Source organism: Tribolium castaneum, chromosome 3, assembly GCF_031307605.1.
Source record: "Tribolium castaneum strain GA2 chromosome 3, icTriCast1.1, whole genome shotgun sequence".
In the NCBI taxonomy this organism is placed as follows: Eukaryota; Metazoa; Arthropoda; class Insecta; order Coleoptera; family Tenebrionidae; genus Tribolium; species Tribolium castaneum.
In genome coordinates, this window is record NC_087396.1 from 8,709,572 (window position 1) to 8,734,030 (window position 24,459).

Consider the following 24,459-nt stretch of genomic DNA (forward strand, 5'->3'; position numbering starts at 1 on the left):
CTTGATATGTCGAAAACCAAGCGCACTGCGATTTTTTAATAAAAACGACTTAGACGCACTAAATTTAGAAAAAATCAAAAAATTTCTGAACGGTTTATATAAAATTTAAATATGTAGACATATACAGGTGGTGCCATTAAAAAAAAAAGTATGTTAAAGGCTGTACTGTAAAAATGGAACAGTCTATAGGGCAAAATACATAGTTTTAGAACGTGCACTTTGACTTCCCATTTGAAGTGCCATTTAATTCATTTCTATATCTTTGACAGTATAGGTACAATCAACCACGCCCATATTAATGATTCACCCTGTAGATGTTTGTATCAAAAAATTAATATCTTCCAAGTCTTTAATAGGTATTTGTTTAACGAGATTGAGTGTAAATTTGACGCTTTATTTTACAATTGCATTTTTAAATCACCAGTGAAGGGTTTATTATCCACGAGGTGGAATTTTATTCTTTGAATTAGCATTAACAAGACTTAAAATTGCTTTAAATCTGTTAAAAATAATTTGACGTTGGTGTTGAGAAATGCCAAATAGTTGTCAAAAGGGAAATATTAGCTGTTTCAAAACTATAAAAACACCAACGTCGCATGTTCTTTCAAAATTAGCTGTTATAAATTATTCATGCACTTCAAAACAATTATAGCTAATACAGTTTATACTTTCAATGGAAATCTAATCATTAATAACTATTTGAAATTTTATCAATCCTATTTAAATAATTTGGTAAAATGCGACGTTGGCGTTTTTATAATTTTGAAACAAGAGAAAAATCTTAGATTATGGTAGTGTCAATATAATATAAGAAAAATATAAAACCCAATTAAAAATAATAAAATTGAATATCTTAACCCAAAATGTATTATGACATCTAGCAAATTTTTAAAAGTTATATATCGAGGGAATCATAAGGGTCGTAATGACCGTGGCCCGAGGGCCGCTAGGACTTGTTCAATGTTATTAACACCTAATAATGAGGAAGTTTCCAATTTTTCAAAATGATAAATATTAATTAATGAGAAATATTTATATTAATAAAATATTATTTTATTTAAAAAAATTAAAATTATTAACTAATGGATTTTTTTATGATTTCTAGAATAAGCGATGCTTGCAAAATATTTTGTACAAAAAATATGTAAAAAAAGAAGTGTTCTACAAACGACTTCTTGTTAAGGATATCGACTCTTGCATGAACATAATACAATTTCTTTATTTATCAATGCTTTTGAAGATATGTTCGATGAATAAGTAGATGTGGTTTATAATTATAAACCTAGAGTTTTCAAAGATATGAAATTAGGATTTTCTTGTTTTTTAAAGTTGTAATGTTCTCATTTTTTGATATCAAAGGGTTTTATAACGTGCGATTTCTGAATTTTATTTATTTTATTTAGGGCTAATAGTTCATCAAACATTTATAAAAGATATAGGAGTGCATTAACTATTTCGAAAAAATTGAGGAACAGCAAAGTGCTTTTGAAAACATGTTAATTTTAAGAAAGAATCGAATTTTCCACACGCGGCAGTGGGCAGCTGAGTCAATTGTGTCGCGTGACGTCACACCTAGCTTAGACCAGTAAAGCGCGCAATCTGTCAAATATCAAACTTTGAGGTCTCATAACTTTTTTATTTCTGCGAATATAAAAAAATTAAAAGTACCATTAGTTTTACAATTATGAAGACTATTGATGGTATTAATTTCAAAAAATGGAAACTTCCTTATTTCCGTGATAAATAAATAATTTTATCCACAAACGTCACAAAACTGACAACATTTGTGACTGAATGTCACAGGTAAAAAAATCTAAAGTCCATTCGGAATTAAAATCAATTGTCAGTATCAAAAATTTTGAAATTATGTTGGAACCCTGCCACATTGCTAAAGAAACGAAGCCTACAACAATTTTAAATGAAGTTGCCAACGTTGAAACAATCTTTTTTCCTACAATCGCCACGCTAAAATCTGTTTACATGGATGCTCGTAGCTAAGAAAAGTACACGTTTTCTTTGACACGGCAAGACTCGAAAGAAAAGAGAAATATGTGAAAAGAAATAGTATTATGTGTTACCTAACCAACAATTTAGAATTATTTTATGGGTAGAAATAAAGCGATCAGTAATAAATTCGATTTTGAACAGTAAAAAATAATAAATGATCAGTATTTAATTAATTTTTGCACAGTAAAAATAATAAATGATCAATATTTAATTCATTTTTGCACAGTAAAAAATTTAAATTACAAGTAAGCCACGCACAGTATTTTATTGCAATTTGACCAGTAAAAAAATTGTATATGCATAGTATCTAGTTTCAGTTTGCACAGTTTAAATAATAACCGCTCAATAGCTAGCTTGCAGGCTAAGCTCTAGTTTTGAGATGCTATTATTTACTGTGCTTTTATTATTGTTACTTTGCATCTACCATTTTTACGGTGCATTTATTATTTTAACTATGCAATATGCACAGTGCAATATTTTTACAGTGCATTTATTATTTTTACTGTGCAATTATTATTTTTATTGTGCATTTATTATTTTTACTTTGCATCTATCATTTTTACTGTGCACTTATTATTTTTACTAATCAAAAATACTTGTCGTTTAAATAAAATACTGTGCATTTAATTTGTACCCTTAATTTATTGAATGGTAATTTACCGGAAAGTCGTAGGAAAAACTCTTGTTTTTTGACAAAATGTGAATAAAATAAAAATTTTACTTAAATTTTTCACTTTCGAAAGTGAAACATCACCAACCGTCACAAAAATTCCTAAATCGACCAAAATAACAATTTTTGTTTAAAAACGGCAAAAAGTTAGCAAATTAAAAAAAAATAGTATAAAAAACCCGTTTCATTAAACCTTAAAACACTCATTCTTTCAAAAAACTGGTGGCCAACGCCACTCGTTTTTGAAACTAAATTCGTAATTTAAAGACTACTCTTATAAAACTTGTTTTTTAATATACTATTACAATCTAGGATTCAGATATTAAAAACAAGGCTTAAAATGTTACTAACAAAAAAAAGTTATTACGCTGTTTACTCCGTTATAACTTAGCTACAAATATTTAAATCGAAATAAGAACTGGTCTGTGAGGTGATAAGTTAAGCTAGGAACAATATCCAATTGTAAAAAAAAAGATTTTGTTTATCATTTTTCTTAAAAATGTAGTTTCAAATTTGTGCATTCGAACGGCCGCGTGGATGGTGTGTCCAGAATAGTTCAATCTTAAGTGAATGTGGATAAGACATAATTCACCCTGTATGCTTTAAGTCATGCACGTTGTGTACATTGTTACAGTATTTTAAACATCTTTTTCCATTTTATGCACTTACTGTCGCCCCGTTCAAACGTAGTGCCGATGGCACTAGCGCTGGAGACGGCCAACATTTAGAGTCTCCCATTCACTTGAAAGCTGATATTTGATCTGGACAAACAAATGGACAAACAAACAGCACTCACCATATCACCCAACTAGTTATGTTCATCATGGCTTCGCTAAGAGTTTGGAAAAAATCACAGAGGACTTTCCCACTGTCTCCCATCTGACCCAAACTGATCCCGAGGACGATGCTGAAAACCACCAAACCCAAAACGTTCGTTGTATTCTCGTAATTCTCCTTGAATGGCCAATGGACCAAATCCGCCGAAGTAACATTGTCTGTTCGTTAAAACGCAAAATTATAGGTTATTTCAAGACAAACGCGATCACATTACCTGCGTCTCCGCTAAAATTCTTAGGCTGAATCAGGATGGTTTGTGACTGAAAAACAATCAAACTAAAATCATTGTGGCTGTTTTTTCCTAAAATTAATTTTGAAATGATCGTGAAATCCTGCTGTGCAATGAATGAGAGCGTCAAGCAGGTCGTCAAGGCAACCGTTCGATCTTTCGCATACAACCCAGGATTTATTTCAACTTATTTTTGAGCAATCGATACTCAATTAAGGTTGGATTTGAAAAAAAAAACAAAACGTAAAACTCACCTGTTGGACGCAAGCTTGGATCAGATTAGGAGGGAACAGATTTCTGAAACGAGAAAACAAAGTTAGAATCGATCGAAGATTTTTGTTGAGTTGTGTTTTACTCCGGACGGATACACCGTGACATGAGATCATTAGCATCCATATCAAAATTTCCTGCCGCAATAAGCCATGTCCTGCTACATTTCGCTACGGGCGCTTGCTATATGCAGTCGATTCAAGCAAAATTTCAGTTTTGTTTGCATATTAAAAAAACTTGGATTATTTTTACACCGTTTCACATTCGTATTGCAAAGCTTTCATACAAGTCGAACCACAAAATAATCAAAGTGTAAGAAAAGGTTAGAAGATTATAAAAATATTAAAATCAAGTGTCAAGGCAATATTATCTTAGCGTCAGTTAAAAGACAAGATTTTTTTCATTTGTAGGATTTCGGATATCATTAAACTAAGTAATCTACTAATACTTTATCTATTAATAATTTATTAGGAAAAAGATTTGATATAAGTAGTCTAAAATTATGACTGACATCATAATCTTGAACCTTATTTGGCATAATTTATAAATAATAATTATTTAATTAAACTAGAAATGTTTATCACATTTGCTAAGTATCGGAAATGTAATTTATAAAATCATGATATTTTAAAATAATTTGTAATGTCCACAAATACAAAATGGTTGTATTGTTTTCTTATGATACAGGGTGAGTCTGAATTCCATCATACTCTGTAAAATGGAGTGTCTTAAATATGTGTAGAAACCGGAAACGTAGTTCAAAATTGCAAACGCGGAAAATCAAACTTCCCTTAATTCCATCCCTAACGCGACGCTTTTGGTAAATCAAATTATGAATAGTCGCAAAACGCATTAAAAGAGAGGCACAACTATCTTGCAGTGAATGAAATAACGCAAAAACGCTTTAAATGAATGAAAACAATTGAAACAAGTTAAGCAAAAACTCCAAATAAACAATACTTACAATTACAAAAATTGTTCACAAAGTCCGCTCTGATCTCTAATACACGACTTGCCCTTCGCCCGAAGTACGCTTAATCCGTACAAAACAAACCGCCGGATATTTTTCGCGGTACAATGTGTGAACCCTTGACACTTCCGTACCACAGAACCATATCGGTCATTTCAGGATTTGTTTGATTTTTCATGATAATGATCCACTGACACACAAATCAAAGCCGAACTAACAACAAACTAATCTGCACGTAGTACGGGCGCACCTGCGATAACACAAGTTTTTGCCTAGTTTTTGCGTTGGACGGGATAAGTTTTTAATTTCTCGATGCTTTTAAATGTAGTTACTAGTGGCGTACTCATCTTTTGTGCTTAAATTTTACATCGGATTTTTGCCTTCATATGGACGCATCGCCCAAAATGGAATTTTCGTGATTGTGCGAAATAGTCTGAATTCAGACTCATCCTGTATACCAAACATTTGAGTTTTATGTCTCGTTACTTTATTTGATATTCCTCTCGTCAGGTATCACTTAGCCTTGAAGATTTTTATTATTATTTATAACAAAACTAAATTGATAGCATGTTAATTTCAACATTTATTTTCTCACCGTACAATATTTGGAAGAACATTTGGCCATTATTGTTGATTAAATGATTATGATTTATATTTTTTTATAATTTTTTATTAATTACTAGTATGCAAAAACTAATAATCACACAGAAATCAGAGTTTGCTTTTTTCTACTCATGTGAAAGTTTTCAGATTTTTTTTACAATGTATTAATTTATTAAAAATATTAATAAATATTGTACATAAAGTGAATTAAGCAGATTTTTATTAACGAAAAAATGTTAAGCTCTGAAGCATCTAGTGATAGTGAGATCATATCTTTGAATGTTTAATTCGCGTGCCGTATATTGATTGCAGTGGAAATCGGTTTAGAACGAATGCTCAGATATAATATAACAAACAGAACAGTCATGTTTTAAAGCCCTATACAGGCTGTCTCAAAATTGACACCCGTGCTTTGGGAATTTGATTCAGGGGGCTAATACAAATCGAAAATTAAGAGTAAAAAAATTTCCAATTACCCTTTGTTATCGAGTTATTAATAAAAATGTAAATAATAAGCTTTCTACTGTCTTTCCAATTATTTGTGCAACGTACTCGTAATTCATTAGTTGATGTTAGCGATGTTAAAATTCTTTGAATCACTCTGTCTAGTGAGGAGTATTATTAATTTTCATCGGATTTGTATGTTTAAAATGACACAATACTACTGCATTAGCGTATTCAAGATTTTGTCGATGTGTCAAAAGATCGGTTACAACTTATACGTTAGATAGGCTAGGGCTTATGCGGAAAAGTTTGCAAATCGCATTAAGTATAGCATATTTTGTGACAGCAGATACGGTAAGTTCACTTTTATCAAATTTAATGATTCAATTTTAAATTTTGGTTTCTATTAATAACTGGATAACGAAGTCCTATCGGACAATATTTCACTCTTAACTTTCGATTTGTTTTGGTCTCCTGAAACAAATCCTGAGATACCCAGTATTATAGTATGAAATTAGTTTGGTTATAACGAACATACGAACCTCGCTTACAACGAACGCTTGCTTTTAACGTTTAATTTTTAGACAAAAAGCTTTCTACGACTTCGTTATAAGATATAACGTACGTAGGTGTACTTTTGTTGCGTTCTAGGATACAATAAACATTTTCGATATTACATCAAGAATCCGACAGGCGCATAAGTACACAGAGTAATCAGATATAATAAAATGTGCCCATAACAATTAAAAATCATTGTATTGTTGGAAAACATATTAACATATTATTTTTTTTGTTGTTTTGCAAAGTTTATTCTTTATTTTTGGATGTTAGAGTTTTTTTAATATTTGCCTGCACCTAGACCTACGGCCTAATCGTAATCGTCACAGTAACCATGAATTTACCCGTTTTTTTATTTGTATACACAGGGCTATATATACCTTCTACCATATATCGTATAGACTCGCCATACAGCGAGTTTGTAGGTTGTTTGAAGCCAACATCTAATGGCGAGAGGAGTGAGGGGCAAGAGGAAGCTTACTCCTTGTTGAATAGTAGCTCGTAGTCAAGGGACAAACAATTGAAAAAACATTACAAGTTTCAGAACAATTTATGTATTCGATTTAAAAAAATTGCCTTAGTTAAAATACTTCTAATTCTATCTTATCACATGTCGTCAGAGAAAAATATTCAGTATCAAAGTGGAAAATCAGAATACTTTACGGCACCACTGGTGTGTTTCCATATTTAGGTTAACACGTATATTTTGTTACTTACGGATGACATTACCTATGAATAAGCCCTTGTGGATACGTTCTGCTGTATATTTCGACGTAAGAACCAAATTTTACCCATTCACAGGTAAATTTAAGCCCAAAATTCACAAGTTTTCCGTTTAATCACAATCGTGAAGCACGAAGTTTGACGAATATTAACGAAACATCCCTGAAGGTGAACACTGAAGATTTTATCTTGGTGAAAATTAGTGTTTCTATGGAACTGGATTTTTTTAAACTGAACATAGGCTAATATAATTAATAGTGTTTTGTAATGATCAGCGAAATAATCTCTACCATATAATACAGAATACCTAAGAACTCTAGTAATGGTATGAATTGATATGAATGTTTTATAATTGAACATAGGAGTAATGGTGTTGTGTGTTATGCTATGTTCAATAAAACAAAAATCTCAGTGTATGTGAATACAATAAATTAGATTAAAGGCCGGTTTACAGAAAGCGGAACTAAGATTTAATTTAGAATTAAATTAATTTAAAATGCATTGACAAATATCAAGTTAATCGCGATTAAAATTAAAATGAAATTGCAAGGTGGCAGAGTCGGTTTATAGAAGTTTACAGAAGCGTCATTAAGTTAATCTGCAATTAAATGAGTGATTAACTGATCACGTGACCAAATTGAACAAATTTAATTGGTCCACTCGCGTTGTTAACTTTTAACAACGAATTCAATTTTAACAAAGCTTTCTATGAACCGGCCCTAATAGTTTTCTTTTGTATACCTCTTCCAGGATTTAGAATTCATTTAATTTGAAAAATCATTTCATGAGGCCACGTTCGGTTAAAACGAACGATCAGTTCAGAAATTTAGATTTCTAACTGCCTAAACTACAGTGTGTTTTTAAATGATTCTCATCTAGTTAACTTTGCAATTGGATTACATGTAAAAAAAATTGTGCCGCTCTGCTCAATTGAATTCTCTGTCAATAAATGTCAAAACTATCAGTTGTGAAATTCACAAATTGTCAATTAATTTAATTCAAAAATATCGTTAAAATGCAACTAAATTGTTACACTGTGCAAGAAAACACTTTTATTGTTGAAGCTTATTTCCAAATTGGTGACTATTTAATGGTAATAATATTCGGTGTCTAAATGCCTGTCATTAATTCTATAAAGCGGCATTTCTGATGTGTGAGTGATATTACTCATATTACATGGGAAACTTATAGACGACTAGATGAGAATCGTTTAAAAACATATTGTATGTGCACTTTTCCGATGGGGAGCGAGTTCTGATACACGCTGTAGTTTGTTAGCAACCCGTAAACAGTACATAAGTACTGGTCTGAAAGCAGACATAGTAACTAGTGATTTACATATTGTGGAATTGTGGAATAGTATATTAAGTATCAAGAACGGTAAGGAGATTTTACAGAGAATTGTTTGGAGGAGGAAGCGTAACCAGGACTCCAATTATTATTGTGTGATATCGTTAATCCTTAACGTTATCACATTATGACGTTTTTTACACGATTCTCACATTATTATTATTAAATAATGTCAAAATAATTGTTAAGACAGCAGGTTATGTTTACAGGTTGCTACGTTCAAGGCCTCGACAAAATTACTCACCCACGCCTAACTGAGAAAGGAATAAAAAACTATTGAACGATTAATTAAAATTTCGTATATTAAATGATTTTCAAGACAGAGTAGTTAAACCGAAGTAGTTAGAACTCTTAATACGATATACAGACTGATCCAGAAATAACGAGTCTGTTGGCAACAGATTTGAAAGTATTTGTGCTCGTAATTTGCAACATTGCAACCGAATTCGATTTTTCTTGACAATTATTTGACGTACAGCCCCACAAGAATGTTAAATTGTTGTTATCTGGAAGCATACTCCATTGGTATCCTTAAAAATTTAAGTCCAGTGTTGCCAACAGACTCAGTATTTCTGGATCAGCCTGTAGAATTGGCCTGCTCGCTGGCTCACACTAATTTAAATTATAAATTGAAATTTACTAGGAATCATAAATATTGAAATTTTAGAAAAGGAAACGTTGATACTGATTAACGACACCAAATTCTTTAATTGAAATTTGAAATGTTGAATAGTGATTAATAAAAAAAAATTGAAGATATCGAAGAAAATTTATCTTGGACTTATCTGCGTCTTTGGCCATCTACAAGGTTCTCGAAAGTCACACCATAGGAATAAGGGAGTCTTCCTTCAATCGCCTTTAAAGGGACCCTTCAAATACGAAAAAACGGAATCTGGGGACCTCGTATTCTCCTTGAAACGGTTACGAAAGGTTGGCGCGTCAGATTTGCAGACAGTCTACTATTAAAAATTAAATATTGAGTACCGGTATTGAAGCTTGAGGGCCTAAAATAGGATGTTAGGGATCGAAAAAATTAAAGTTATGAACCTAGTTTGGTGGTGTGCGCCCTCACAAGTTAAGTCGCTTTAGGTGTCAGGTGATTATCGAACAATAAAATAAAATTCACCAAAAGATATACCGATTTTATGGTCCTTAAGAGTATTTAACTTTTTGCGTCGTTATTGGACTGATTTGCTACCACTACAATTAATCCGCCACAGGAGATTATGCGATGTTGTTTCTTAGCAGGACCGTATTTAAAAAAATATTCAATTCAAAACAACCAGAAAACAGTTTAACACAACATTTTATTCGATTTTGGCTTTTAAACCTTTCGATTTCAAAAATGGTCAGGGACAAAGTAATGTCAGTCACGATGTAAGTAGGTATTTTGATCCTCTTGCGGATCTTTTGGTATATCTTTTTAACATACGATGCATGCTTTTCAAAAAACCACATGAGAGTTGTAAGCCCTTTTTTAAATCACTTGGAATTCTACCTCTAACATCAATGTATATCTACAGTCTCGCAGTATTTGTGAAAGAGAATGAGCATCTCTTTGAAAAAAATAAAGACAAATATGATGTAAGTTTCAATAAAGTTACAAGGTTCTGTAAAGACATCCGAATTCCAGAACATAACTCCTCTTTTTTTAAAAATGGTGTTTATTATAAGTCTGTTCAGATTTTCAGAAATTTGCCGCAGGACATTCGTTTGCTAAATTCGCTGACACAATTTAAATCTAAGTTAAAATCATATTTATTAGAGCATTGTTATTATAAACTTGATGATTTTGTTAACTAACAAAGTTAACATGCTCGATACGACGGTGCCGATATCTCGGAAGAGATCAATGGCTGTACGAATTATTATTATTATTATTATTATTATTATTATTATTATTATTATAACTCAAGGTCACTCAAGGTTTGATCTTTACCCCCTACCCAAAATATTTCGCCACTAATTTAAATTTTTTCAAAAGTTACATGCTCTCTGAAATACACAGCCTCCTGACATTTTTGTTTCTACATACATACAGGATGTAGGCGAAATAAGTACATTAATTTTAACCAGTGGTAGAACTCATCAAGTCAAACACTTTTTCTATGTACTATTTTTTCAAAATAGCATTTCTTAAAATCATTTTCCCCCCGTACAAATTAACGAGCCTTTTATGAAATGCTCCAACAAAGAAAAAAAATAATAGTTGCAACCAACGGTAGATAATCTTGTCGATTAGGTAACTTTGCTTCCAGTGGCGTGTAAGAAAATTGTGTAAGATTTTAAAATAATTTTAACACAAAAAACTAAAAGGTTTTGAAAAAAAATTATTAGGAAAAATTGTTGGTCTTGACGAGTTCTATTACCAGTTGAAATTAATGTACTTATTTCATTTACAGCCTGTATAGTGATAAGAATAAGACCATTTTTAAACCGCCCACATGAGTTGTAATGTCAGCCTATGACATATGATGGAGGCGCCGGGTAGCAGTTTAGTTATGGATGTTGTAACTGAGTCAAATATAGTGAAATTGCTGAATCGATGAGTTAGAACTTAGAAGTGCGATGAAGGTAAAAGCGATAAGTTAAGGATGTAGTTATTTTAAAAGGGTAAAATATTAGAAGTAAGATGGGTATTATGATTATGAATTAGTTAGAAAGGTTTTATGGGAAATTTAGGAAGAAGAACTGCTTAGGAAGAAGAAAATTCTCTTTGTAGAAGAGGACACAGTGGGTGTTCAATAATGGAATGGTGGTGAAGAAGCCACAAGTGTTGGCATAAGTTGTTAATGGGTATTCCGTAGTAAGGAGACTACAAAGAGTAGGAGTGTTGCTGAGGAATAAGGACCTAAGTGTCTGAAGTCGAAATCGTGGTCATGGAACCACCAAAAACATAGATTTCGCAGTTCTAAAAAAAAGAAAATGTAACTAGATAAATTTGAAGTCAGTTAATTGTTTCAGAGAGGAGATAGAAATCCATGCTCGATGTCTAAATAAGAAGAGAAGTCAAAGTTAAAATCATGTTCCTAGCGAGAAAAGACAAAAATAACACTTAAAATACTTTATTAATTGTTGAAAAATATGGAAAATAGAGTTAACTGTTAACAATATAACTGTTTGCGTGGCTGGTCAGCGAAAATGTGTAAACAGCCACATATCAGCCAAGGCCGGTGTTATAAGAGTGAAGGTCGCAGAAATTTTTTCTTGTCAGCATTCATCACGTAGTAAATTTTCAGTACGTATTGTAAAGTCAGTCAGCCCGAGTTGCAAAAGATGTTTTTAAAACTTGTTATGTGTGAAACTCGACAAATACGAAAAAATTAATTATTTAATATCCAGGCTGTTCCGTTTTTATAGTTAGAAAATAAAGAACACGAGTTTCCTATAAATATGTATCGAAAAATACTTCGTAAAGGAGCTACACTCACTGAAATGGGTGCATCTTTTAATGGATTTTTAAAAGCTTTTATTTAACTTGCTTTGTTGTCTACCTGTTTCATATTTTTGGAGCCAAATTTGAAAGGGTTTTGAAGTTTTAGGTTATGTTTACAAATGTGTTTTCGATGTGTATATACCATAACATATACCAACATTAACGGTATGTTGGTTATTCGGAAATACAGACTGATCCAGAAATACTGAGTCTGTTGGCAACACATTTGAAAGTATTTGTGCTCGTAAATTGTAACATTGCAACCGAATTCGATTTTTCTTGACAATTATTTGACGTACAACCCCACAAGAATGTTAAATTGTTGTTAACTGAAAGCGTACTCCATTGGTATCCTTAAAAATTTAAGTCCAGCGTTGCCAACAGACTCAGTATTTCTGGATCAGTCTGTATATTAATACCCAATCATTTTCATTTCGTTTCGTTACAAACAAATGTCGCTATTTTTTTTAAATTCACCAAGATAATGGTATTACAATAATACGGCGAAACTAAATCTCAGAGAAAAATACGTTTAGAATAAGTAAAGCAAGGAGGTTAGATATATAACGTCCTTGAAGTAAAGACTAAAAACCAATAAATAAAAAAAATAAAATTTTTTTTAGAAAAAAGCTTTTATTTAAAGATGTACAGAAAAAGTAAAAAATAATATTTTCAATTAAAGGAGAAAATTTTTGCTTACAAATTAGTATTTTAAAATTTATAAAAGCTTTGGAAACGGTCATAGGTCATAACAATACGGCATTACAGAATTACTTTCTTAAATTGAGCACTGTTCCCAAAGCTTTTATAAATTTTAAATTTGTTTGCAAAAATATTCTCCTCTGATTGAAAAATATTATTTTTTACTTTTTAATGCATCATTTAAATAAAAGCTTTTTTCTAAAAAAAAATTTTTTTTATTTTTTTATTCTCAATATTCTAGAAACCATTACAAATAAAATTGCAAAATTTGATATGGTCGATAATCATTATTCACTCAATCGAATTAAGGGATCAAATGTAGATAGTTATAATCAGCTACATCCAGGAGGCATTATCCTATGTATGTTACCCTAACTGTCTAAATTATAAATAATAATTAAAATAAAATATAAATAATAATTATAAATTATAAATGATTATAAAATGTCCCTAACTATTTTGGCATTAGTTTTTTGACAGTTTCAACAACAATATCTTAAATTGCAAAGTTTATTAGACAAAAAAAGCCTTTTGTATTGTTTCGATAAAACTCACCATTTTTAAGGCCGCCCCCGAGAACTGTCAAAATCAAACTGTCAAATCAAAAAAATATGTTTTTACCCTTTTTTACTTTTATACATATCTCAAAATCGACAACAACGACAACGGGAAACCATTGTTGCGCCTCCAAGTGGCAAATACATTTTGAAAGCGGTAAGTTTTAAAAAATCTTATTTTGAAAGAAATTTTTCTAAAGGTTGTTTTTTCCTTGCTATTACTAATATTGGGTTCAATTTTTGCATAAATATTTACAATGATGTTGTGCGTGAATGGTGTATTTTTTTTTCAGATCTGTGCAGAATGTCCAGAATGTGTCACTCGTTTTTCTCAAAAACCTTTAGTTCCGGAGTGGCGGAGATCCCCTATTCAGACATCCAACATGCGCTACCCTGTACAGTGTACAAAAAATCGTTGAGCTTAAATAATTATAATTACCTAATTCCAAAAATAAAGAAACTATTAATATTTAGTTGATTTTATTCTACTTTTTGTTATTATTACAACAACAGCAAGTATAGTTTCTCTAATTTGAAATATACTGTATTTAACATTCCATTGAACTCAAGTATTTTTCCACGAAAATCGTACGTGACATATTTCAACATAAATAGTACCTACATATAGGTAATATTACATACATAAAATATTCTGTGCTCCTGTTATACTCCGAACTGCTAAATAACCAATAAACCAAATGAATCGTTTATTGCAGAAAAGGTCTAACCAACATTTTTACGTTTGAGAGAACAACTAGAAAAAGCTTTTATTTTTCAATATAAATGTAACTAATGACATTTTTTGTTGTAAACTCGTTGTCTAAGTGCCAATATACGTTATCATAACATAATATTTGTCTTTTGCAAATCCTATAAAGAAAAAAATGAAAAAGAAAAACGTGCACCTCCAAATGGTCAAAAATGTCAATTAGTCCCTTTCTGCAATAAACGATTCATTTATAAAAACAACAAATATCTATAAACTGAAAATTAAAAAAAAATAAATTACGGTATGTTACATAAATTTAACAAAAAAGTTCTGTAAATGCTTTATATTAGAGGTAATTATTCTTTTCTTTTATGGTCAACCAAATTCAAAATCACACAGTTTTGTCATTGTCTAAATTTAATTCACTTGAGATTATCATAGTTATTTTAACAGGCTTATTTTTAGGACACATTAGATTTTTTATTCATTTATAATTTGATGGAAAGATAAACATTTTTGTTTCGAAGGTTCAAATTTATTTTTATATTTTACAAAACGTCCAGTAATTAATATAATTCACAAAAATATTACTATTTTGTGTTAAACATGCAACAGTAAAAAAATCGATATTGTCGCAGTTCGCTTTCAATACATTTGCCTTGAAGATATGCACACCTACACGTGTTATTAATCCGTTTAAAAAGGCACCATTAGCACGTCTATTCATACGTCAATTTAATATGCTTCAATACTGCCTATACAGCAAAATTAAAAAGCGCACATTAGATTTTCCGCTTTTCCTTCACACTTTTCACTCTAAAATTTCAACCCGTGGAACACTTGGCAAATGTTCCGGTTTTTTATTCATTTAAGAAATAGTAGGTATTTTTAGTTTATTATGTTTGTCGCGTCATTATTTCTGTATGTTTCGAGGCTCATCTGACTTGTTATTTTTAGGTTTCAATTTTTGGTGTGATTACTTCGATTAATAATAGTCTCACTTTTATATGAATGACTTCAATTTTCCTTTGTCTTCATATTCAAATTCAATTTCAAGGCTGCCAACATATATTAATGTTGGTACATTTTTTATTTATAGTTTGGCACGGTCCGAATAATAATTATCAAGTTCTCCTACACCTGACAATGTTTACAATGTATAGGTACTCATAATATATTGTCAAATGAATTTACATTTGGTTCTTACCTGATCAAGTCTAGCAGCGTATCCTGCGTAAGTACTTTCCTTTTCAGTCCCTCGTCTTTGCTGAGTTCGTTCACGGAGGCGGCGACACCGCCTGCCCCAGGTCTGATCGTCACGACGAGGATGATTCCTAAGATGACGGCTGACACCGTCGTCGTCGCATAATAAAGAATCGATCTAAAAGCGATTTTTTTCGATAAACTCAAATCTAAACTGCCGACGGCCGAAATAATGGACGACATCAGCAGCGGAATGATGAGCGATTTGAGCATCCGGAGGAATATTTCTCCGGGAAACATCAAATACATGGTTTCTCTCTGATTCCATTTTCCTTTGGAAAGCGTTCTCAAAGTACAGCCGACCGCGGTACCTGCTATCACGCCCACGACCGTAAGGATTGTCAGGAGATTGTTGCGGACGAAAGTTCTCCACTTCGACATTTTTGAGCTTCACCTGCAATAAGAAAAAAAAATGCAATCGATCGAAATTTTAATTTAGTTAATTAAGAACGAGCTTCAACATTGAAAGCTTAATGTGATTAAGGACGCTTTCCATTAGGTCGAGGCTTTGTAGGGGATACTTTGAATAGAAAGGTTCGAAATTAAAGGAAAATAAGGCGGATTGACAACGACGGCATAGAAATTATTTCTATTGAAATCCTAGTGAAAGGATCCTTCCAGTTATTTTTTACATATAGGATGATCAAAAAGTACAGAACCAAAGAGTCTCTTGTCGAAATTATTTATTTTCTGAAACAAATTATTATTGCATTAAAACGTACCATTCAAATTGGATCGATTTTCAAGAATACTATTAATTATATTAAGTTTTGACGTTAAAAAAGGGTACAAATTAAATGCACAGTATTTTATTTAAACGACAGGTATTTTTGTTCAGTAAAAATGATAAATGCACAGTAAATAGTATATTAAGTACAAGTGTATAATGAGGTCTTTAAAAGAAGCGCGATTTTTCGATGACATAGCCAGAGTGCTCGAAATAAAGCAAGTGTTTTAAAGACCAGTTATCCACGAATATTTTACGTTACTTTGTTTATTGGTACATTTTAAAATCATATAAAAAAGATTCCATTTATACCTCACGTTTTTTTCGGTTAATGATGTTGCCATGGTCACTTAAAAAATGCGCGTTTTTGTAAGCTGTTTTTAAACACGATGCAGCGTTTTTTAAATAAGCAGAATAGATTACCAATAAAAATAATAATAAATAAAATAATAAATGCACAGTAAAAATGATAGGCACAAAGTAAAAATAATAAATGAGCAGTAAATAATAGCATTTCAAACTAGAGAGTCAATCCCACATTTGGAGTTCTACATTTTTAAGTTTAATCGTTGAGGTGTATGTTTCCTTTTAGTTCCTTTAGTAGCTACCAACTGTATGTACGTCGTTGTACCTCCATAAAGACCATTATTCCACGTTTCAAGTTTTACGTTTTCGAGTTTAATCGTTAGGGGGTATGTTTCTTTTTAGCCTGCAGGATAGCTACTAGGCTTAAACTGTGCAAACTGAAATTAGATACTGTGCATATACGATTTTTTTTATTGGGTATTTTATACTGAACAAATTTTAATAAAATACTGTGTGTAGTTTACTTGTCATTTCCAAATTTTTTACTGTGCGAAATATTATATAATACCGATCACTTTTAGTTTTTTTACTGTGCAAAAATTAATTAAATACTGATTATTATTTACATCAAAATCGCATTTATTATTGATCGCTTTATTACTAAGCGTTAAAAAAAATAGTAGATTATTTTATAAGGGATAAATGTGATAAATATGTGTATATAGCGTGTTCGGAAATTGGACCGTCATCACTTAAGATGTGGTGAAGGTAACCACAAGGATTCAAAAGCTAGTGTTAAATTTTTCCCATCTTGCTTCTTGTTTGATCAGTCTTACAAATTTACCCAACCAGACTTAAGGCAGAGATTGTGGTTGAAATCAGTAATCCGAGTGCTCTTGGAAAAAAAGTGATAACTTCTGTCAATGTGACAAGTTTGATTAATTGACATCAGTGGTGTTCGTTTGTTGGTTTATTTTAAACTTAAATCTAAAATAGAAATAGATGTTTTTGGAGTTAATATAAATAAATTTAAAGTATTATGTAGAGATCATTTTAGTAATTAAAAATAAACATGTATTGCGTTTTCTGCTCAACTATTATTTTTGTTTCTCAATTATCTTATTATTTTGTAGTATCTATTTTCATTTTGTAACCACATTTGGACTTTTGTCTGTTGGTTAATAAACTATTATTATTATTATTATTATTATTATTTAGAGTTGTGAAAATAGAAAGAATTTACATTTTAAAAAAGCTAGAACTGCTGTTAGTTTGTACGAAGCAAGATTTCCAGATCGCCACATTCCTTGTCGCTGTATATTCGCTAATCTTGTTCGTCGCATCCGAAAATTAAAAAAAAATAGAATTTAGACCAATGACTGTAAACAGAGATAGATTTGCAGCAGTTAATACTATCGTCTGGGACAAGCACACTGGAATTGATAGTTGTAGGTAATTGTGATCTGTGCGAAAATGTTAGAACGTCATTGCTAAAACGAGTCCGTTTGTGAATATACAGCAAGATAGTCACCTGTTTAAGCAAATAAGCATTTCATATACAAATTGAAGTAGGTAATACTTGAAGTTTATTTAATGATACATTTCTTTTGATACCGAAATTATTCTAAAGATTGTCCGGAAAGTCGCGCACCTCATTGAAGGGGTGTAATTGGGTAGTCCCTTAGGGTACCGAAAATATCTTTAAAAAAAAAACGACATGGGCTGTTTTTACATCAGAGCCTAAACAAATTATGGAAAAAGGCAATATTGCTCAAACATAGACGTAAAAACTAAAATCAAAAATTATGATTGAAGTCTTAGATATCATTAAAAGGTGATTTAATTTCTAGTTGTTAAAACCATGGTTACGTCGATGTAGTATTGTTGTTAGCCGGATTACTTTGCCCTTTATCGTAATTTTTATTTATGTTATTGAATGCAACAGAGCAGAGAACAGCTTTATTTATTGTAATGATATTTTAAACAATTTCACTGTCCTTCACTGCCACTTTTTGAAACTGAAAAATTACCGCTGACAGTTGAATCAAAAATTTTAATGATATAAACAATCACCGTAACCATGGTTTCATATGAATAACAATGGTTTGTACCAAGTGCTGCCAGATTTATTATCATTGTTGACTCAAAAATTTTGATAACATTTCTAAAAGAATCTGGAAAGGTTTCTTCAGTTTTTATGTTAATAAGTCCTTTTACAAATGAATTTGGATTCGAAATAGTAGTGCAAACATCTTCATTTTTGGCAAAGAATTTTTAAAAATTCCTTGGGGAAGTTGAGGGAGTTGACCATCTCAAAGTTAGGTTAAATTTTTCAAATTGAATAAATGGATAACTTAAAGTCGAAGCCTAACCAAAGTGGAAATAAAAAGAAGGAATTGGACTAGTTTCGGTATTTATTTATACCATCATCAGCAGTCAAAACATTTTAAAAACACAGGATAAAACTACGTAAGAATTTACATTTACGTGTTTTTTAAGAACAAAAACAATAAAAAAAGTTACAAATTATTAAAATTTTTTCAAAAAGAAGGAAGGTTACATCTTGTCGAGTTGAAAAGTGAAATGTAAAAGGAACTACAAAATGAATGACTTAAAAATTGTACAATGAAACTCCGCCACTTTTCACTTTTCAACTCGACAAGATGTAACCTTCCTTCTTTTTGAAAAAATTTTAATAATTTGTAACTTTTTTTATTGTTTTTGTTCTTAAAAAACACGTAAATGTAAATTCTTACGTAGTTTTATCCTGTGTTTTTAAAATGTTTTGACTGCTGATGATGGTATAAATAAATACCGAAACTAGTCCAATTCCTTCTTTTTATTTCCACTTTTGTTAGGCTTCGACTTTAAGTTATCCATTTATTCAATTTGAAAGAATTTTTAATCTTTACTTCATCATATCTTCATCAATAAAAGACTTAATTTTTTTTAACATTTTTCTGGTTACCTAGAGCATCGGCTGATGATGGTCAATGCAAAATAAATGGCAACTTAGAATTCGTTTAATCTTGAATTAAATTTAGGCAGAGCCTCTGCTGCTGGAACGGCGTCCGTAATAGCTGCCGGCAGAGAGTTTATCGAATTTGCTGTTTATTTTATATTTCTCTAGACAAAAGCTGTATCTTCTCAGCTTCAAATGTATTTTTAACGACTAGAACTCTCTAAAGTACTTTTATTTCAGAAAGTAGGTGTTATTCTTATTGTTAGTTTAACTATGTATAGCATTTACCAACGAGAGATTGGATTTTTTTTAAATAGCCTGGAAACACCAAAATCATTAACATATATTTTATGTGTTAACGCGGTGTTTACTGCGTTTTGTTAGGTTGGTTGTATTCCCGTACTTGTAATCCTCCGCCGATTTTGCACCTGTCATGTTTTGTCATCCTGTCAAATTCGATTTCAAAACGTGTTGTGCTAAAGACTTGGGATTATTTTTGTTTAACGACGTTTGTAAAGTGTTAATAATAGTTTTTAATTTGTGTTCTAGTAAATATTTATTGTTGGTAATGGATTTATTTTTAATCACTTGAAAACAACATTCACAAGACGAACATTTTAAAGAATTTTTACAATTTTTCTCAGGTAAATGCAAATATTCCTAGTTGATTATTAATAGGGGCTTAATCCTAAACATTGTGACTCATTAAGCCGAAAAATAAAACATCTCAAAGAGAAACTAAAATTTGGTCTGGTACTACTTTAATGGCGGAGTGTTAGTAACCTGTTTTTCATTTAATTATTGACTGGGAAAGGGATAGTACACATAAACGTTCTCACGATACAAGTTAAACTATTTTTGTTTATTCTTGTCATTTTTGAAGATACTCTGTGTGTACGTCCTATTACAGACAAAAGTCTTCATACATCACATCATATAAATTTATGATTTTTTGACTTACACAATTGTTTATATGTTTTTTATGTCCACCGTTGGTACATTGTAGTCTAAATTTTCGGGCATAAAAATAAATCGTATACGTAAACCAGTCATAAAATAATTTTGTTTTTTAAAAATCAACGTCTCAAGCAGCATGACGGTATTGGGTCAAAATATTTAGACCACAAACCAAAGTCGATTCAATTTCCTTACCACATTTTATTTTCTTTATAAATTCTCCGATATTCGTGCAACAAAATACTTTGTTTTATAAAAGCCTTTTTTTTGTCCAGCATCATCTGGAGTGTTAGTTTTTTTCTGAATCATGTGTTTCTTCTAGACTATCAGTGTCATTAAAAACTTTCGCAAATCGCTCTTAATATAGTATAATTATATAATAATTATATAATTATAATTAATATAATTTCCAAAAAAATATTTGTAAATGATTTATCGCAAAACAGTTACCTAAAATGATAGATGTAAAATTCGTTTATTATTTTCGTATTGTAAGGTTATACGATTGATGGACTGACTAAAGCCTCCGCACATGGCGCCACAGTTAAGATTAGAATAACAAGGAATCCCAAGTTCCGAACAAATGTGCGGGCAACCGATGCCGGCAGCCATCCCTCTAATTTTTTGACACCGTTTCCGACAGCTGAAACACTATCAACATTTTTATTTCGGTTTCTATAAACCGGCCCTAGAGTGGTAGAGAATTGCTTACATGTAAAGGTAATAAAAGAATTAATTTTTTTTTTTATTTACAATGTGTTCAAAAATGGTTGTCTATCAAGTCACCCATGAAATTTCAACGTAATGTGCCGCTTAATTTAAAGTGTGAATACTGTCAAAGTAACAGATCCGTCAAAATATTGCAAAAAGGCTTCGAATATAAAAACGAAAGAGTACACAATAAAAAAATCACAGAAATATAAAACACAAATCACGACAAAACTTTCACTTGAAACAACTTTGCAGAAAAATGCAAAAAAACGTGAGCAAAAACCTAATTCAAAGATTTGACAAAGATGACAGTACTCAGAAACTACGATAGTCATTTGAACGAAGCGGCACATTGAATTTGAATTCCATAGTCGACTTGATGAACAACCATTTTTGAACACATTGTAAAAGATGCTCTAAAAAGTAAAAAATTATGGTTTTCTATCAGAGGAGAATATTTTTGCTTACAAATAAGGATTTTAAAATTTATAAAAGCTTTGGGAACAGTGCTCAATTTAAGAAATTCTGTAATGCCATATTGTTATGACTTATGACCGTTCCCAAAGCTTTTTCTCCTCTGTTAAAAAAAGATTATTTTTTACTTTTTAGTGCATCTTTTAAATAAGAGCTTTTTTCTAAAAAAACATTTTTTTTAAATTTTTTATTACCTTTATAATATGTAAGCAATTCTCTAGCACTCTAGGGCCGGTTTACAGTAACCGAACTAAAAATGTTGACAGTGTTTCAGCTGTCGGAAATGGTGTCCAAAAATGAGAGGGACGGCTGTTTCTATAATGTATAATGTTTTTGTTTCAAATGTGTATCTTTAATAATAAGGAAGATATGAATTTTTTAAGATTTCGCTAAAATGTCAACTTTTGTTTATAAGTCGAAAACAAAAAACGATAGCGGGATGCAGTTTTGACCAAAATTATTTTCTCAAAAAACGGACCCAAATATGTGTCACTTGTTTTTTTCTAAACCTCTTAGTTTCGGACATCCCCTATTCGGACATCCAAAATGCAGCACCTTGTACACATTGAAAACCCATTTGTAAGCATAACCTAAAACTTCAACACCCCTTTTAACCCCTTTAGGGGGTAATTAACTAATAGAATTGCATTGTCACTCAGATTACGTAAGCATGTTAAATTTCAATTAACTGCGACTACAAATCGAAAACACATTTGTAAACATAACGTGAAATTTTACGTTACCCCATTTAACCCCTTTAGAGGGTATTTAACTACATAGGATTGCATTGTCACGCAGAGTAAGTAAGTATACAAAATTTCAAATCATTGGGACAACTGGAACCCTTTCAAATTTGGCTCCGAAAATATAAAAACAGATAGACAGACAACAGAGTGAGTTATATAAAAGCTTAATAAGCTTAATAAAAATAGTAAAAAATGTCTTTGAATTAATATTAAAGTTATTGATAAATGACGAATTTTAAGTAAATTTATCTGGCAACGTTGTCTAACAGTCGTGGTGTCGCAATAGAATTTGATCAACAATATTAGTTTATTATTTTATGAGTTTTATAACACGTTCGATTCCAATGGAATGAATGCCACAGATGTTATAAAACAAGTGTAATATATTATTTTTTCTACTTTCTATTTTTGTTGTTTGTTTTTGTTTAGTTTAACTTATCAAAATCTGTTCAAGCTGTGAAAATCAAACTGTTAAATCAAAAAAAAAGTGTGTTTTTACACTTTTTTTATTTTATACATATTTCAAAATCGACAACAATTTTCAACCGGAAACCATTGTGTCGCCTCCAACTGGCAAATAAATTTTGAAAGCGGTAAGTTAAAAAAAAACTCGTTCTCAAAGAAATTTTTCTAAAGGTTGTTATTTCCTTGCTATTGTTAGTATTGGGTTCAATTTTTGCATGCCTTTGCATGAATGGTGTACTTTTTTCCGATCTGTGCAGTATTTTGCGTTTGGCACCCAAGTCTCAGATCAGCAGACCAAGAAAACGGATTCAATACTAAATAAAAAATGTGTAGTTTTGTGGGGAATTGATTTCTAATTATTTTACTTTTTATTTGGTACTGCTCCGTAGTCAATTTTTTGCGATATGTATAAAAGTATGAACACATCATTTTGACAGTTCTCGGGGGCGGCCTTAATTTTGTTAATTATTCGGGTTTTATCAGTAAACGACTTGACGCTGTTGACAGATCATACATTAGATTACAGTCTGGGCTTACAGTGATGACTGATGACACCCAGCCCGGCACTGCCAATGCAAATCCTAAAAATACAATTTGTAAAATCAAAGTAGAAAAAATAATATTTTTGGTAGTTAATGCAGATTGTGACCTCCACTGCTAGTTACTACAGCTCAACATAATGGTGGCGTAGTTGTTTATCGTTTCTTAAAAGATTTCTTTCCACACTAAACTTGAGGCTAAGAATAACTTCTGAAGGTATCCATCGAACTCTTTTTTGGAGTGTATCCTAGACGATTTCAATGAGTATCAACTCAGAAAATTGTTCTTGCCACAGTAAAATATACATTTCGTTACCTTGGTAAAAATTACTTAACAACTTTAAGTGTGCGGTGGGCAATATCTTGCATAAAACCAAATCAACTTCGAAAACTTTCATTAAAATTAAATATGAATGGAAGAAAATTGGTGGAGATTCTGTAATAATCAGTAAAATGTTATAAAATGTGATATGTATAATCAACTGTACAGCGTAAAGCAAAAATAATTTTTTTGACAAATCATTCATTAATATATCCCATTTCAGTTCATAGTAAAACTGCAACAGCGCATTTGAATTTTTAGGAGTAAAAAATAAAGCACAAATTGAGAGTTTCTGTAAAAGAAAAGAATAATGTGTCAAATTAAATCACAGCGACACGTTTTGAGCTAAGAAAACCCAACAGAAACACTCAATTTGTGCTCCATTTCACTTAAAAAAATTCAAATGCGCTGTTGCAAAATTCTACTATGAACTGAAATGGGATATACTATTAGCTGTTTCAAAACAATAAAAATGCCAACGTCGCATTTTACCGAATTATTTTTTTAATAAAATTGATAAAACTGTAAAATAGTTATTAATGATTAGATCTTCCATTGGAAGTATAAATTATATTAGCTATTATTTTTTTGAAGTGCATGAATAATTTGTAACAGCTAATTTTGAGAGAAAAGGCGAAGTTGATGTTTTTATAGTTTTCAAACAGTTAATATTTCCCTATTTATTACATAATTGCTCTAAAACCTTTGATTTCTAATCCATCTTTGTGTCATCCCTAAGTACACTTGGCTATCCGAGTCATTCCAATATAATACATATACAAAATAAGACCAACTGTAATGAAGGATCCTTTTGTTCATGTGCGTAAGATCTGCAGTTGCAAGTTGGAAATGTAAAATTGTACGTAATTTTGGGAATTTTAAAAACCTGTTGATTGTAAAGCGACTGTTGTTAACCAGCGAA

At 31.1% G+C, this 24,459-nt stretch overlaps 1 protein-coding gene and 1 long non-coding RNA gene across 3 annotated transcripts in view; one reads left to right on the top strand and one right to left on the bottom strand.

Moving 5' to 3' along the window:
* Nucleotides 1-24,459, bottom strand: part of LOC655094 (excitatory amino acid transporter 3) — a 52,157-nt gene that overhangs the window by 12,080 nt on the left and 15,618 nt on the right. For both annotated transcript variants that reach the window (XM_015982228.2, XM_008199973.3), the window contains exons 2-5: nucleotides 15,273-15,722; nucleotides 3,998-4,040; nucleotides 3,729-3,774; nucleotides 3,474-3,672 (exon numbers count right to left, since the gene is read on the bottom strand). In XM_015982228.2, the coding sequence (XP_015837714.1) occupies nucleotides 3,474-3,672; nucleotides 3,729-3,774; nucleotides 3,998-4,040; nucleotides 15,273-15,709 (725 nt within the window). In that variant the 5' untranslated portion in view covers nucleotides 15,710-15,722. The remainder of the gene's footprint in view (nucleotides 1-3,473; nucleotides 3,673-3,728; nucleotides 3,775-3,997; nucleotides 4,041-15,272; nucleotides 15,723-24,459) is intronic.
* On the top strand, nucleotides 13,166-13,825 carry LOC135265710 (uncharacterized). The gene is made up of 2 exons (XR_010333510.1): nucleotides 13,166-13,513; nucleotides 13,650-13,825. It is a non-coding gene; the product is annotated as an uncharacterized LOC135265710 (long non-coding RNA).